This window comes from Exophiala viscosa (genome assembly GCF_022695815.1).
Source record: "Exophiala viscosa unplaced genomic scaffold EDD37scaffold_1, whole genome shotgun sequence".
NCBI lineage: Eukaryota > Fungi > Ascomycota > Eurotiomycetes > Chaetothyriales > Herpotrichiellaceae > Exophiala > Exophiala viscosa.
The window spans coordinates 3,846,311-3,860,015 of record NW_026944353.1 but is presented as its reverse complement, the minus strand read 5'-3'; the positions used below and the strand labels follow the sequence as shown (position 1 = coordinate 3,860,015).

At 51.6% G+C, this 13,705-nt stretch overlaps 8 protein-coding genes across 8 annotated transcripts; 5 read left to right on the top strand and 3 right to left on the bottom strand.

Annotated features, from left to right (window-relative positions):
• Positions 1-12: 12 nt before the first annotated feature.
• EDD37DRAFT_74780 (alpha/beta hydrolase) lies at positions 13-2,379 on the bottom strand. The gene has a single exon (XM_062820230.1). The coding sequence runs from the start codon at positions 2,077-2,079 to the stop codon at positions 376-378; it is 1,704 nt and encodes a 567-aa protein (XP_062675789.1). The 5' UTR covers positions 2,080-2,379; the 3' UTR covers positions 13-375.
• Positions 2,380-2,590: 211 nt separating this feature from the next.
• EDD37DRAFT_559051 (carboxy-cis,cis-muconate cyclase) lies at positions 2,591-3,845 on the bottom strand (the record flags this gene model as incomplete). Its single annotated transcript, XM_062813776.1, has 4 exons — positions 2,591-2,949; positions 3,005-3,475; positions 3,528-3,636; positions 3,702-3,845. The coding sequence occupies 4 exons, from the start codon at positions 3,843-3,845 to the stop codon at positions 2,591-2,593; spliced, it is 1,083 nt and encodes a 360-aa protein (XP_062675788.1).
• A 574-nt stretch (positions 3,846-4,419) lies between these two features.
• Positions 4,420-5,676, top strand: EDD37DRAFT_74467 (catechol dioxygenase). The gene has a single exon (XM_062820228.1). The coding sequence runs from the start codon at positions 4,519-4,521 to the stop codon at positions 5,503-5,505; it is 987 nt and encodes a 328-aa protein (XP_062675787.1). The 5' UTR covers positions 4,420-4,518; the 3' UTR covers positions 5,506-5,676.
• Positions 5,677-5,795: 119 nt separating this feature from the next.
• Positions 5,796-6,398, top strand: EDD37DRAFT_604768 (AhpD-like protein; the record flags this gene model as incomplete). Its single annotated transcript, XM_062814771.1, has 1 exon — positions 5,796-6,398. One exon carries the CDS (start codon positions 5,796-5,798, stop codon positions 6,396-6,398), a length of 603 nt encoding a protein of 200 aa, XP_062675786.1.
• Positions 6,399-6,854: 456 nt separating this feature from the next.
• Positions 6,855-7,166, top strand: EDD37DRAFT_645631 (translation machinery associated TMA7; the record flags this gene model as incomplete). The annotated part of the gene is made up of 3 exons (XM_062817648.1): positions 6,855-6,876; positions 6,927-7,016; positions 7,072-7,166. 3 exons carry the CDS (start codon positions 6,855-6,857, stop codon positions 7,164-7,166), a joined length of 207 nt encoding a protein of 68 aa, XP_062675785.1.
• Positions 7,167-7,943: 777 nt separating this feature from the next.
• On the top strand, positions 7,944-9,244 carry EDD37DRAFT_604767 (uncharacterized protein; the record flags this gene model as incomplete). The annotated part of the gene is made up of 3 exons (XM_062814770.1): positions 7,944-8,017; positions 8,069-8,312; positions 8,372-9,244. The coding sequence occupies 3 exons, from the start codon at positions 7,944-7,946 to the stop codon at positions 9,242-9,244; spliced, it is 1,191 nt and encodes a 396-aa protein (XP_062675784.1).
• A 331-nt stretch (positions 9,245-9,575) lies between these two features.
• EDD37DRAFT_74462 (uncharacterized protein) lies at positions 9,576-10,616 on the bottom strand. Its single transcript, XM_062820227.1, has 2 exons — positions 10,446-10,616; positions 9,576-10,392 (listed from the first exon to the last, which is right to left on the bottom strand). The coding sequence occupies exons 1-2, from the start codon at positions 10,519-10,521 to the stop codon at positions 9,908-9,910; spliced, it is 561 nt and encodes a 186-aa protein (XP_062675783.1). The 5' UTR covers positions 10,522-10,616; the 3' UTR covers positions 9,576-9,907.
• Positions 10,617-11,887: 1,271 nt separating this feature from the next.
• EDD37DRAFT_74389 (uncharacterized protein) lies at positions 11,888-13,396 on the top strand. Its single transcript, XM_062820226.1, has 3 exons — positions 11,888-12,515; positions 12,580-12,635; positions 12,688-13,396. Exons 1-3 carry the CDS (start codon positions 12,239-12,241, stop codon positions 13,228-13,230), a joined length of 876 nt encoding a protein of 291 aa, XP_062675782.1. The 5' UTR covers positions 11,888-12,238; the 3' UTR covers positions 13,231-13,396.
• The last annotated feature ends 309 nt before the right edge of the window (positions 13,397-13,705 follow it).

Sequence of the window (13,705 nt, the reverse complement as noted above, 5' to 3'; positions counted from 1 at the left end):
GCCCGACCGGTGTTCCCTCCTGTTATCCTTCTCAACTCGGCATCGGATTGAAACCAGGACTCTCTAGGTCTCGCGATGGAGTGTATGTTGAGCGTCTGATCTAGGCAGCTGGTAGCGAAGTAATTGGGAAAGAAAGAATCAAATGTGACGCAGCGAGAAACGTTAGCGAGGCTTCCGGGACTTTAATGCCAAGGTCGTTGCTGATTGGCTCACGGTATGCTAAACGACAAGACCGTCTACTGCCCTTTCATCCCAGATCTATTCGTACTCGTGGAAAGGTTGACTTTGCTCGCACTCATTACCAGGCTCCTTTTCATGTGCTTTCTCGTTTGAGGTAGCATATAGATCGTATACAGGGTGGGAATCGGTCTTCATTTACTTGGCCAAAAAGTCACTCACAAATACTGCCACATCGGTAGGCTTTTCCACCATGGGCAGATGTCCCGCAGCCTCCACAACCTTGAACTCTGCAGACCGTCCCTCAGCCGAGCCCAATTCCTTGGACAGCTTTTCCATGCCCTTGGGCAACATACCATCCCCGGCGCCAACAAGAAAGGCACCCTTGCCTTTGTAAGTCGGCAGCAAGCTCGTGTAATCATAATCGAACAGTGCCTCCACGCCGCGGCTGAACTCGGCCAACGAGTTGGTGAAAACCATGTGCTTGACCTTTTCAATCTCAGGGACTATGCTTGGGTCGTCATATGACTCGGGCACGAACCAGCGCCGGACTGTCAACTCGGCAAGCTCTTCCCCAACCACGGGCTGCGGGCTAGCACTCGAGGACTCGTCACCAGATGCTGATGCGAGACGAAGAGTCTTGCCTTCCTCTTCTGCCACGGCAATGCGCTGACCCCAAGCGTCCTTGTTTCCTGCAGGCGACTTTGCTGATGTGTCGCAGGAGACGAAAGACTTTATTCGTGCGGGATATTTCAAGGCGGTAGCCAACGTGGTTGCTCCGCCCAGTGAGACGCCGACCAAAGCTGCAGCTTGCGGGATTCGCAAGCTGTCGAGGAGTTGAATGATGTCTGAAGCAAGCAGGTCAACAGTCACCGGCGACGTGGTACCACTTTGAAATGTGCGCCCACGAGACAGAAAGCGAAGGATGCGGTATTTGTGGTTTTCCGGGGTGGAGAAGAAGTGCTTGATGAACCGATCCCAGATATTCCAGGTGACAAGGACGGAGTTCACAAGAACAAGCACAGGGGAATCATCAGCGGAGTTGCCTTCCAGGCGGAAGGGGAGAACCGCGCCGTCTTGTGTCGTCACGGTAGACTCTATTGCTGAGCCGGCTGGGGAGACGTGAGGAATCGTCTTGGTGACCCCGTCCGGGTGAGTCCAGGGAGCCACGATCGCAAGATGCCGAGCAGCTCCACCGAAGGTATAGAAGAGGTCATATTTTCTGGTTTTGCTGTTTGAGAGCTCGACAGGTGGGTTGTTGTAGATCCCAGTGATTTTGGGTTCGGCGGTTGGTGTAAACTCGAAGATCACAACTATCTCGACCTTTCCGTCCTTGCGGGGTTCCAGGTACGAGTTCTTGAACCACGAGACTCTTCGCCATCCAGGAACCGTTTCAACCACCGGGATGACCGATTGCTTGATCCAATTTTCGGCTTGAGCAACTTGGCCTGCCTCAAGCTGGAATCTGCACGTCGTCAGACCATTCCCACCGAGGTTCTCCTCGAAGTGCTCAGGCGACTCGAGCTTGACAAAAGTCTTATCGTTGGCCTTCTCGCCCATGAAGTCGAAAAGCATCCTATCGACCCAGATCTGTGCCATAACGTCGATTTCACGCTGGGTCTTACCTGGCGGTGCTCGCAGGTACTGATAGGGTTCCTCCATTAGTTGTTGCATATCGGTGATATCGTAGATGGCCAGATACTCTGGCTTGTCTTGCGTTCCGTTCTTGGTGCCTTCAAGGTCCGTCGCTCGGTAACGGAAGCCATTCGGTATAAACGGGAGTCGTGTTCGATTTGGTCCGTGTTCGTTGTTGTACCAGTCGTGGAAACGTACGTCAGATAATGTCTCTTTGGGCTGCATGGTCACAAAGAGCAGCCCACGAGTGGGCGTTGAGGACGCCATGATGGCGGAACGGATGCAATTTTTGGCCTCACCACAACCTTGAGCAATGCGTCGTTCCCAATGGTGCAGTGTATTATCTGATGAATTTCATGCGTCGAGCGCTGCCTCTGCGCTGGGCTTCAAGGAAGTACAACCCCTCGATAGTCTCTATCCAGCTGACGATAAGGCAACTTAAGGCACTTTGAACATGTGGATTGCCTCGACCTACGAAGCTGGGAAACCTTTGATACCAAGACTAGTCGCTGAACAGCTGTTGTTGTCGGGATTCCTCGGCATCAATGGGAGGCGCCTCAATAGGCGGCCTGGAAGCAAAATTGCCGTGCTTAGATGCCTGGCTCTAGGTGCATTGCCGGTCATCGGAACGAACCCCGCCTTCCCTGTACGGAGCAGAGCGCCTGGAGAATCTCGACTAAATGCGTTTGTGCGTATGACGTTGAAGAATGAGGTCTATTTGTACGAATCGGAGACTCACTAAAGGTTTACCACTGTTACAGTGCAGAATTTGCTTGATCTAGTCATACCAGATGGCATTCATTCCGAAGCCAGGCTCCTTGATGTCAAGATGAGCCACTCTAGAAAGGTACTCGTCGTGCCAACGGTAGATCTCTATCCAGCCGTCCTGATCGTCTGTCAAAGCCAACCACTCATCAGTCCAAGGACAGGGGCTTACAGCATTCGAATGGCCACCACTGTTCGGCGTGGGACTGATACATAGCTGTCGCTCTATCTGACCCTGGGGACCGAGTCTGAATGCGCTGATATAGCCCGTCACGCTGTGCGAATTGGAGCGTGCAGTTGCAAAGAGATACTGTCCGCTCTGAGAGCAAAAGACGACATCAGACCGATACATTTTCTTGAGATCTTTTACACCTGTATCCTGAATTAGCATGCACGTTCTCTAACCAGATATTGAGAGAAGGCTCACCTGGGGGCACGAGCGGGTAGATAGTGTGCGTAAAGACAGGAAGATGCGTGGTTTCGTCAATCACATAGACGCCCAATCTGTTCCCAGCTTCCATCAACACGTAGAGGTAGTGTCCACTGGGGTGCAATTCGACCCAACGGGGATGGTCGCCTTGTGCTGGTGCATCAACACTGCCGACCATGGTGAGGGTGCCGTCGGCGGCTTTCTTGTGCGTCCAGACCTTGTCTGCCCACATGTCGGCAGAATAAAGGTATGTTTCTGAAGGGTCGAAGACCATGCCGTGAATAGCCGACTTTTCACTGTACTCGTAGTTCTGGATGTTCTTGTCCAGTTTGCCACTCTCGTCAATGGAAAACACGTTGCCGAAGCCAGCGTGCTCGTAGAATGGATTCCCATAAACACAATAAGGCGGCTTCTTGGCTGCTAGGACAAATATCGCCCTTGTTCTAGTATCGGAGCTCTGTGCCTGGGCTGTCGCTGCATCAGTTTCGAGGTGTACTCGTGACGACGTGCGGAATCTTACGATCATGGCTCATGGGATGCGACACCTGGTGAGCAATATCGTCTGGTGCTTTGATCATATGGCTTGACCACTTCTTCATGGAAGCGCCATAGATGTTCCTCCGGGCATGCTAAGAAACAACGATACTCAGCCCCCATCCGTCTTCTTGAGACGTCATTCACGACCGTAGCTTACATCGAAGGTGATCCATGATATTGGCTCGTCCTCTGGAATGGACGTTCTTTTCACCAACTTCAATGTCCCTGCGTCGTCATCGAACTCGACTGTGAATATGGCTCCAGGAGGTGTCCATGTGCCGATCATCAGATGGTGCTTCATCTCGAGGACATGAACGGTTTTCACAGAAACATGGTATTATCACATGGCCTCGGAATGTCCGACTATATCGGATCCCCTTGCAATATTCACGCATGTAAAAGCGTTGACGGAATGCTCATCTTTACAAGATGCCGACGACTACTGCCGAGACCTGCAGAAACAGCCGGATGTGGGATGGTAATCAACTCAATCCGTCAAAGCCTGGTCGGTGCGGGGTCTGGAAGCTTAGGTGGCCGTCATTCCGGGCATGTTCATTGCTAAAGGTGCTTGCCTATTGGCGAGGCATGGAAAACGGCAACCAGACGCGGCAACCCCAGGTTTTCTGGGGAGAAAGATATTCCCGTCACGAGCTTCTCCCTTGACTTGTTTTGCCAGTTCGAGCAGCTCAATTGGGTGCCCACAACTCGCCCACTTTCGGCAGGAAAGGGCGTCGTTTTTGGCTCGAGCGAGAGGAGCCGACCTTCTCTGCCGGCTGATTCGACTCCGGTCTTGAAAGCATATAAGCTCTTCAGGATGGCCCAGGACGACCCTGAGTCTTGCAATTGCCTCCCCTCATTGAGTCATCGTCACCAGCCCTTTGCTATTGTTTCTTCTTCATTTTCGGGCCTTCTGATTCACTGCGAGCACTTTCCACTTCTGAAAACGCTCGACTTCCAAGCACACTCCCGCAAAGATGTCGCTCCACGCTATGACCGTCACTGATGCCAACGGCACGACGGCGAATGGGCAAGCCAAAACAAATGGCACCACAAATGGCACCACTCACAATGATTTCAAATATGACCCCCACTTCACGGACAGTGTGATTGAGAGCATGGGTCCAGCGACCCCAGACCGGGCCAGATTTTTGTTAGGCAAACTGATCAGACATGTTCACGACTTCATTCGTGAAACCGAGCTCACGCCAGAAGAATGGATGAAGGGTGTGCAGTTCACCAACGCCATCGGCCAGATCAGCGATTCCAAGAGGAACGAGGGTCAACGAATCTGCGACGTCTTGGGCATTGAGTCGCTTGTCGACGAAGTTGCCAACAAGATCATGCTCGACAGCGATGATACACCAACATCGTCCACCATCCTCGGCCCTTTCTGGAGCCCACACGCTCCCTTCCGTGAGCTTGGAGAAAGCATTGTCCAAGACCCTTTCCCCGGCGGCAAAGTCACCCTGATGCACGGCACAGTGAAAGACAGCAAGTCTGGCCAACCTATCCCCAACGCCGTGGTGGACATCTGGCAAGCTTCTGCCAATGGTAAGTACGATTTCCAGGACGATGATCAATCAGTCAACAACCTGCGCGGCAAGTTCAGAACCACCGACAAGGGAGAATACTATTACTATTGCTACCACCCCACAGCATACTCGCTGCCCACTGATGGACCTGCTGGCGTCCTACTGAGACTGATGGACCGCCACCCAATGCGACCGGCTCACATCCATCTGATGGTCAGCGCCGACGGGTACAAGTCCGTAACCACACAACTCTACCCTCGTGACGACCCTTACGTGACTAGCGACTCTGTCTGTGCTGTCAAGGACGACCTGTTGCTCGACTTCAAGCCGTCAAAGGATTCCAAGGCCGAGTTGGATCTTGAATATAATGTTACCTTGTCGAAACTGAAACCTGGCCAAAAGGCCGGTTGGGTGCACTCAGTTTTCTGATTTTTGCTGTATGTATCTGAAGCGGATTTTTGTTATGGATGTATGCTGTTCCGGTGATCCTGTTAAGGAGTGTTGTGGTTAGGAAGCAACAGGCTGAATTATGTTGTAAGATATTTGCCCAATGACATATCCACGAACATCTTAGCTTTCACATTTTAAGGACTCAACTAGTAGTGGCAAGCCTTCCAAGAGAGAAGAGATCGCTTGTATGATATAAAAAGTGTCTCATCTGCTCCTTGGTATTTTCTGCGCTCTCATCCGTCTTCTCCTCACTCGACACCCCACACAAAATGCGGCTTCCCTACGCACCGTCCACACCTCCCGCAGATGCGCCATCATCTGTGGCAGAAACCTATGCTCGCATAGCTGCACGTCGCCGTCCACGACCACTCATCCCGCTCGATCTGACGCTGCTTCATTCGCCGCCTGTAGCGAACGGATATAATGCTTTTGTGGCCGCTCTTCGTACTGAGACAATTGTGCCACAGTCTCTGCTTGAGCTGGCGATTTCCCGGGTCGCCATTCTGACTGACGCGGTCTATGAATGGAATATCCACGCAGCGTTGGCATTGAAGGCAGGCCTATCACCTGAGGCATTGGGCGTTGCCAAGGGGACACTAAAAGGCAACGTCCAGCATACACAGGAGGGATTGAGCGAAAAAGAGACGGCAGTGCTGAGATACACGGATGAAGTCACGGTTGATGTCAAGGTGAAGGACAATACCTTCAAGGACCTGAAGGAATTCTTCAACGACAGGGAGGTACTAGAGTTGACCACGGTCATCGCTGGGTATAATGCTGTCAGCAGAATTTTGGTACCACTCGATGTTGGCGAGAATAATGACAAAAGCATGAAGACTGTCCAGCAGTTAGTGGATGACTTGAAGGGCTGAAATCTGAAAACAGTCCTCGAGGAACGTAGCAGCTTCATCCATTAATCGGCAATGGGTGAGAGGAGCCAACCAGATTCGAAGGCAGCCTTCACCGCCCTTGATGTTCGCGGAGCCATTGACTGAGAAGCACCATTGTGTCCATGAAGTAGTGCCGGTAGGGGCAGTTTGAGAGTTCTGTACGAAACATGCACATATGAGCGGACCGGACGTTAGACCATATTACAAGCCACCAGGAGAGCAATAAAAAAAATGCATGTGAAGCCTTAGGATCTGGCCGGGATTAGCCTTCCAGCGGCGGCCAAGACCAATTGGCGAGGCAAATGTCATTCGAGGCTGCGGGCAACCGATCTGACATTTCTTTCATTTATGTCCTCTTGCGCCAGATCTTTCAGCCTTCAACCTCATTAGACAACTTACCTGCTCTCATCCACCTCTTCTTCAAACGCCATAGTCATCATGGGCGGTGCAAGTCGTGAAGGTAATTTGGCCTAAACTGTCAAATCGCAAATCAGCTCTAACTTCAAAAAGGCGGCAAAGCCAAGCCTTTGAAGGCACCAAAGAAGGAGAAGAAGGAAGAGGACGAAGATGAGATCGCGTACAAGGCCAAGCAAGCCGCAGGTGCGTATAGCGGACAATTCAAAGGCTGTGAACTTTTGCTGATCGATATTCCTAGATGCTAAAGCGCGAAAGGAAATGGCCGAGAAGGCAAAAGGCAAGGGACCCATGAACGCTGGTCAACAGGGAATTAAGAAGAGTGGAAAGAAATAAATGCATAAGAGTGAGCGTCGAGGTCTACAGTGGTGGTTATGAGCGATGCGTATATCCTGGCGCTGGTGGTATGACTATTCCTTGGGTTGCAAGACTGATTCGATTGCAACAAATGAAAACCAGCATTGATTGATGTCCATCCGGCTCTTCGCAGCTCTCATGCTCTGTTCGCACCCCGTTGGCTTGATGATGCTGCCTCTGATTGCCGTCTCAGCCTGATTTCCGCAAGAAGCACTTTGCAAACAAAGACAAGAAAGCCCAAACCCTGGCCCTGTCGTTGAGTACAAGGGATCCGCATTCAGAACACCAAGCAATCGTCAACGTTCCCGTTATGAAAGATAATGATGTTTTGTCAAGTTCCGAGACTTTTTGTGCTTGTGTCGACACCCTCTCGCTGAGCAAAGCCTGAATTGGACCTGTGTTGTTGCTGATGAAAAGATGCCATCGTCGGGAACGTTTGATCAACCCTGATGAATTGTGTTGCTTGCGATGAATCATATGAAACTTCCCCAAAACACAGAAATTAATACAATGAAGGCAGTCGGACGCCACGAGAGCAAACTTTCCGCGTTGCCCATATAACTGACGCCCTTTCTGACCACAACTGCTATTCTGCCTCACCCACATAACAAACCAAAGAAGTACTTCCTTGGGTCTAGCAGACAGAAGTCGCCTCGACGCTTCCAGCTTGTGTGTAACACCCGCATCTCGCACACAAGCCAATACTATCTCATTCTGCTCTTCCGATTGACCTTGCCCACTCCACGATCATCTACCATGGAAGAAGCTGGTGCTCCTCCCGCGCCTCGCGAAGACCGTGGTCCTCGCATTCCCCCAGCTAAACTAGCAACGTGAGTATCAATGTCTCACCCACAACATTACCTTGAACTCACACCTCACAGTATCAAGCCCGACCCAACCATCTCCATCTTCTACAAGCCTATCAAGTCTGCGCCGTCACAGCTCGTGGACGGCAAATTCCCTCGAGATGCGGCCATGATCTTCTGTGACCGTATCCGCCACGACCTCATGGACTACAACAGCAAATCTTTCACCATCACAGGCGGCGATTTGACTGCCCACAAGGAAACCTTGGCTTGGATCAAAGAATGCATCGCTGAACAGAGCACCGTCAAATACAAGGAAGTAAGTTTGAACCTGCATCACCCCCCAACCTGAAGATCGTGGCTAATGACATACTTTAGCTTGATGACAGCGTCCCTGCGCTCTTCAAGTCTTACGCCAACATCATCGTCACAGCGACATACCTCGGCATACCTGGACGCGACCTTGGTGATGGCCTCCTCAAGCGCATGCAAGGCATTGCCCGCAAAGTGCTCATGACCTGGGACGAAGTTGAATGGTTCTACAAGTCCCCGACCCTAGATACCTGCAGCACTTCACTCCGCGAAGTCGCCGCCGCCAGTGTTTTCTGGGGATGGTGGACTGCCAAGCTCGACGAAGAAGAGACCCCTGAAGACATGATATTCCTTGACGTCTTGAGACAAGAGATCCCCAAGCTTGACCGTGACCTGCACGACTGGTGTGAGCGAAACGAGCAGGAAGTGCGTAAGAAATGGGAGGAAAAGAAGAAAGCGAAAGAAGCAGAGGCATTTGGAAATACTGGGGACTTTTCGTCCGGTGGTGGTGGAGGCGGGTGGGACAACGCCGCACCAGCTACCACAGGCGGTGGTGACTGGGACAATGCTGCTGCTCCTGCTCCTGCTGGTGGAAATGACTGGGAGAATAGTGCTCCTACTACTGCCGCTGTTGGTGGTTGGGACAACGCTGCTCAGAGTGTCAGTGCCGGGGGCGGCTGGGATGCAGACCCTCCCCGTTCGGACGAAAACAAGCCCTTCGGCTTCGACTCTGGTATCGTGCTCGATAGAGACGCAACAACTCCAGTTGATCACAAGGACGAAAATGCTTTCAACGGCTTCAATCCACCACCAGGAGGATACGGAGCTGCTGCTCACGACGAGTTCGATTCTGCAGAGGGCGGCCATGGCGGAGACTGGGCTGACGAAGTCATCAATCAAGATGAGCAGCAGATTGAGCGTCACAATCAGTCCTGGTAAACGCCGCTCTATCTGACTGTCTCACAACAAACAGTGGCAAGCTAAAGAGCTTTCCGAAACTATCGAGTGATCGCTGCTGAGCATTCGCGATGTGGGTCTTGGGCTGCGACAGAACAATTGTGATGAATGAGGAGCCTATCAGCGCATATACTTTGTAGAAAAAGAGTCACTGATTGTGGCGATCAATGATATGCTCGTGCTTACGACTAGTCGAGGCGCAGCTGGTATCATCCGTGAGTAAGTCGTCGGGATTGTTCAATTGATGAGATGCAGTGCACCCAACTCATCAATGCACTATGGTGTTTTGTAAGACACACATCAGCCTCTATGGCAAGTTGGACGGGAGTTGCAAGTCTTTTACTGTCAACTGTTGATTAAAATGAACTATGAACTACACTTCTGGTGACTTGATGTGTTATCGCAGTCACATCGGAATGGGATCCCAAGCTTCCATCAACCCTTTCGACTAGCAAGGCACTTGATGAAGCGTGCCCTTAAGCAACGCGCCTTCGATTGCTCCCTGACTCCGCAGAAAAGAACCCGATGAGAAACTCCGCTGACAAAACAGTATTTCCCAAACTAAAGAGCCAAGGTTGCAGCCTGTTCATCAAAGGCTAGGCCATTGGCTTGACCATCTCGTTGTCATGCGCAAGCATAAGATGCTTAAACCCTAACGGCAGAGGTGGCAGTAGATGCGAGGCTGTTGAGTTCCGTCAAGATTGACTGAAGGACGGATTCGACGTCTGAGACAAGACCACTGGTGTCGACGGTGGTGGTGAGGCCCTCGGCGGTGCTGAGGAGCGACTCAACCTGGGCGATAACGCTGCTCAAGTCGCTGGAAACACTGGTAAGCGACACTGAAGAAGTCACACCGCTGACGATGGACTCCAGTTGGGTGAGAATGCTGGTCAATTCGGACACGATGCCGGTAACATCGGTCACTGCACCACTGACAATACCGTTGAGGGTCGTCTCAACCTTGTCGAGCGTGCTTGGAAGACCGGACAGGAGGCTCGTTACGTCACTAAGGATATCGCCGAGAAGATCGGTGACCGGGTCCAAGTCGACCTGGCGCTCTTTGATCATCATGCCTTCGACCGCAGCCACGTCTCGCTTGAGCGCCTCAAGAGCGCTGCTGAGTTTGGCACCTGTATCTTATGGTGGGTATGCTTGCAAGTGGTCGGAGACAGTGCAGACATACCATTGTTCTTGGTGAGAGGGATGGCCAGAGCCGAAGCACTGAGCAAAAGGGTTGCAAGGACCGCCGATGGACGCATCTTGATGTTTGTTGATGGGCTATAGACTGCTTTGGGATATCAGAGAATGTGGAAGTGTCTGAAGAGAAGCTGGGTGTTGAGCAAACTGTTGAACGAGTGACTGATGAAGCTGATGATGGCGGAGGAGAAGCCAGAACAGGAGCTGAAGCACGGTTTATATAGTTCTCTGGGACAGTGTTGCGACCGTGCTGATGTTCGTCTCAGCTCGAAGGGTCAGTCCCGAAGATATGCCAATCGACCCTAGACTCGGGATCAAATGTCACTGGCGAAAAGGTAGAATCGCAGTTAGGACAACAACTGATTGTCGTAGATTTCGTCCTCTCACACTGATCGTGAGGCTCCATTGCTGTGGTCTGCCCATGAAGCGGAATTGGCAACGACGATCAGTTCAGCGGAGGTCCCCATATGCCTTGGTCAGCCCAATGAAGCGGGATCTGCCAGCACGTAATAACGCATCCTCTTGCAGCCAACTTGACTGACAGAAGTGGGGTCTTGAAGCCCCAGATATTCAGGGGAGGCTGTGCTCCATTCTCAACCCGGGTTTCGTGCGGCTCTGGGTAGCGGTCGATCCTTGGAGTCTAAAGTGACGAGGCTGTAACATAATAACGTAAGAAAATTACCTCAACACTCACGCCGCATGCAATACGCAACACGGAGGTCTTCTGAAGTGTGCGTAGGTTACCGGATGCTATGGGAGGAAGTTAAAACGATAATCGGTACCGTTAAGCTTGATCAGCTTCAGAAACTATCATGAAACAGTAAGCCCCATCAAAAAGTATGCCTAGGTTGCCCCGGCCCCGACTGCCTGTCACCGTCGTCCCCATCTTTCTCGTTGGCCCGAGCAATGACTTGTCGCAGATATGACAGACAGCGGGTCATCGGGAATTTGCTCAGGGCAGAGCCGCATAGTACCTTCAAAGGTACACAAGACCGTTGGGCACGGGGTACGACCAGGGTAACATTGTCGTCATTGCTTGTTCCCCGTCCCCTGTCAGCGGCAGTTGCCATCTTCATTTTCCCTGTGTTCGAACCAACGTCCGGTCAGTGCGGAGGATCTGCTGCTGATTAGGTCTCGGAGGATCTTCTCATTAGTGAAGTCGGGGATTGATAGGCGGGGTCACAAACCAGTCGTGAAAGTCGAACTGTCTCTGGACGAATCGCGATGGTGTGATGCGATCAGCACACTTCTGCAACTATTGTCCACGAAGAACACAGCGAGATTGCACAAGAAGGATCTGCGTGGACAATTCTCTTTTGATATGGCTCGCTCTGAAACGCATCGTGATGACATCTAGAAATGTCGAAGTTGAATTGCAGGGCTGCTATCAGGCATGCAGAAGATCATCACAGCAAGGCGACTTCGGGAAAGTTGGCCAAGAAACACAGACTGAACAACCGGAGGAGAGAGAAGAGTACCGAGATTTAGGGGGCAGTGAAAACTTGGAGAGATATAAGGGTGCTGAGAAGATGATCACGAAGAACCTCGAGGAGGTGGCAGAATTGTGGAAGGACCAAGACGAGTGGTTTGTTCTTTCGTGCCTTCCGTCAAGTCTTCGAGTGAGTTGAGTTTTCATGTTCACTGCTTCGCAAGTGTCACACACTCTTCACAACATTTGGCTGCGGCATCTAATGTTCATTCCACTCATCTCGATGAAATTGTCCTCACAGTTTGAGGCAGACTATTGACAAACAGCTGAGTCGATCTATTGTGGTAAACATGAAAGCATCCACCCCCTTCTTCCTTGTTGCGCTGTTGCTGTCCCACGTTCACTTGTGCATGGGTACTCTTGAATCCCGTCAATCATGCAGCTCAGACTATGCACTCTGTTCACCTCAAGGTGCTTCGATTCGGGACATCCCCCCTATTGGACCTGGTCTTGCTAGGCTCTATCTCAACCTCATTGAGACTGTCAATCCTCAGCCGGCACAAACCAACGGATCTTCCACTGCTGCTTCAGCACACGAAGCAAGACAGGGAGTGGCTACACTTTGCTGTGAGTGTTTGAACAAGTGACACTGACACGAGGAACGCCTTGGGAAGAGTCTGACGTGGACCAGGTGCATCCAACACTCTCTGCATTCTCGTGCTCAGCTACAACATCCCCTGCTGTTGGGTATGTCCCTCCCTTCCACCAACGCCCTACCAGGCTAACAGAATGAACTTAGGACCACTTTACCACAAACTACTATTTCGTTGATGGCTCCTATGGCTCGGTCACCACAGGAAATTATACAACTCCTGCAGGAGACCACGCAAACCTCATCACTGGAGAGTACGAGTTGGCAAATGGACAAATGGGAAACATCTACCAAGGAGACACAGGAGCAGAGCCCAATACTTCAAGTCTAGCCTTGCCCACGCCATTCACAAGCACAGGAGTAGGATCGGCCATACCAGCGAGTGCAGTCGGAAGTCCACTGACAATCACCTCCTACACCTCGTCGATGCTAGCGCTGACTCCACCCTCTGCCACTTCCGGCTTGAGCAGCAGCGACGTTAGCAGCTCGATGGTGAATGTGACGACCAGTATGGAAAGTGCCCCAGTGGGGACTGAAAGCAGTCAATCCTCTGTTACCACTGTTTCGCCCACCCAATCTCAGATCACGCCACCCATGAGGAATGACGCAGCAGCAGCACCCTTTTGTGGAAGGTTGGTGCTGCAGACAATCATTTTTATTGCAGCTGGAATGCATGTCTGGCCGCTGTAGACCTTGCATGCAAGAGTCCCCAATCACCACGCAAATGACCGCGACCTTGTCGGCGCGGAGGATTTGGCAAGAGTCATGCGCACCGGCCATTGTCATCTTACATCGACCGGGCAATTCATGTGACCGGTGAATGAAATGGAATTCATGTTGAAATGGAAACTGATGCTGGCTGGATGTGACACGGAGTTGCGAGGCTGAGACACCACGACGATGATGTCAAATAATGAAGCAAGAGCTGACATGGATGTCACCCGGTGTATCGACAACAAATAATCCTGCCACCAAGGCCCGAGTACATTGTGCTGTCAAATAACTATGAGAATCCGTAATCATGATCGAAATAAATACCGTCAAAACGGCCAGGCACCGAACCAGTCTGGGCAATACATTCGTAGTTCCTTGTGATCGCTTGCATGTGCTTTCAAGGTCAGGAAGAGCTCCCCTGACCGTTCGCTTAGTGGGGAGGGGAAATGCC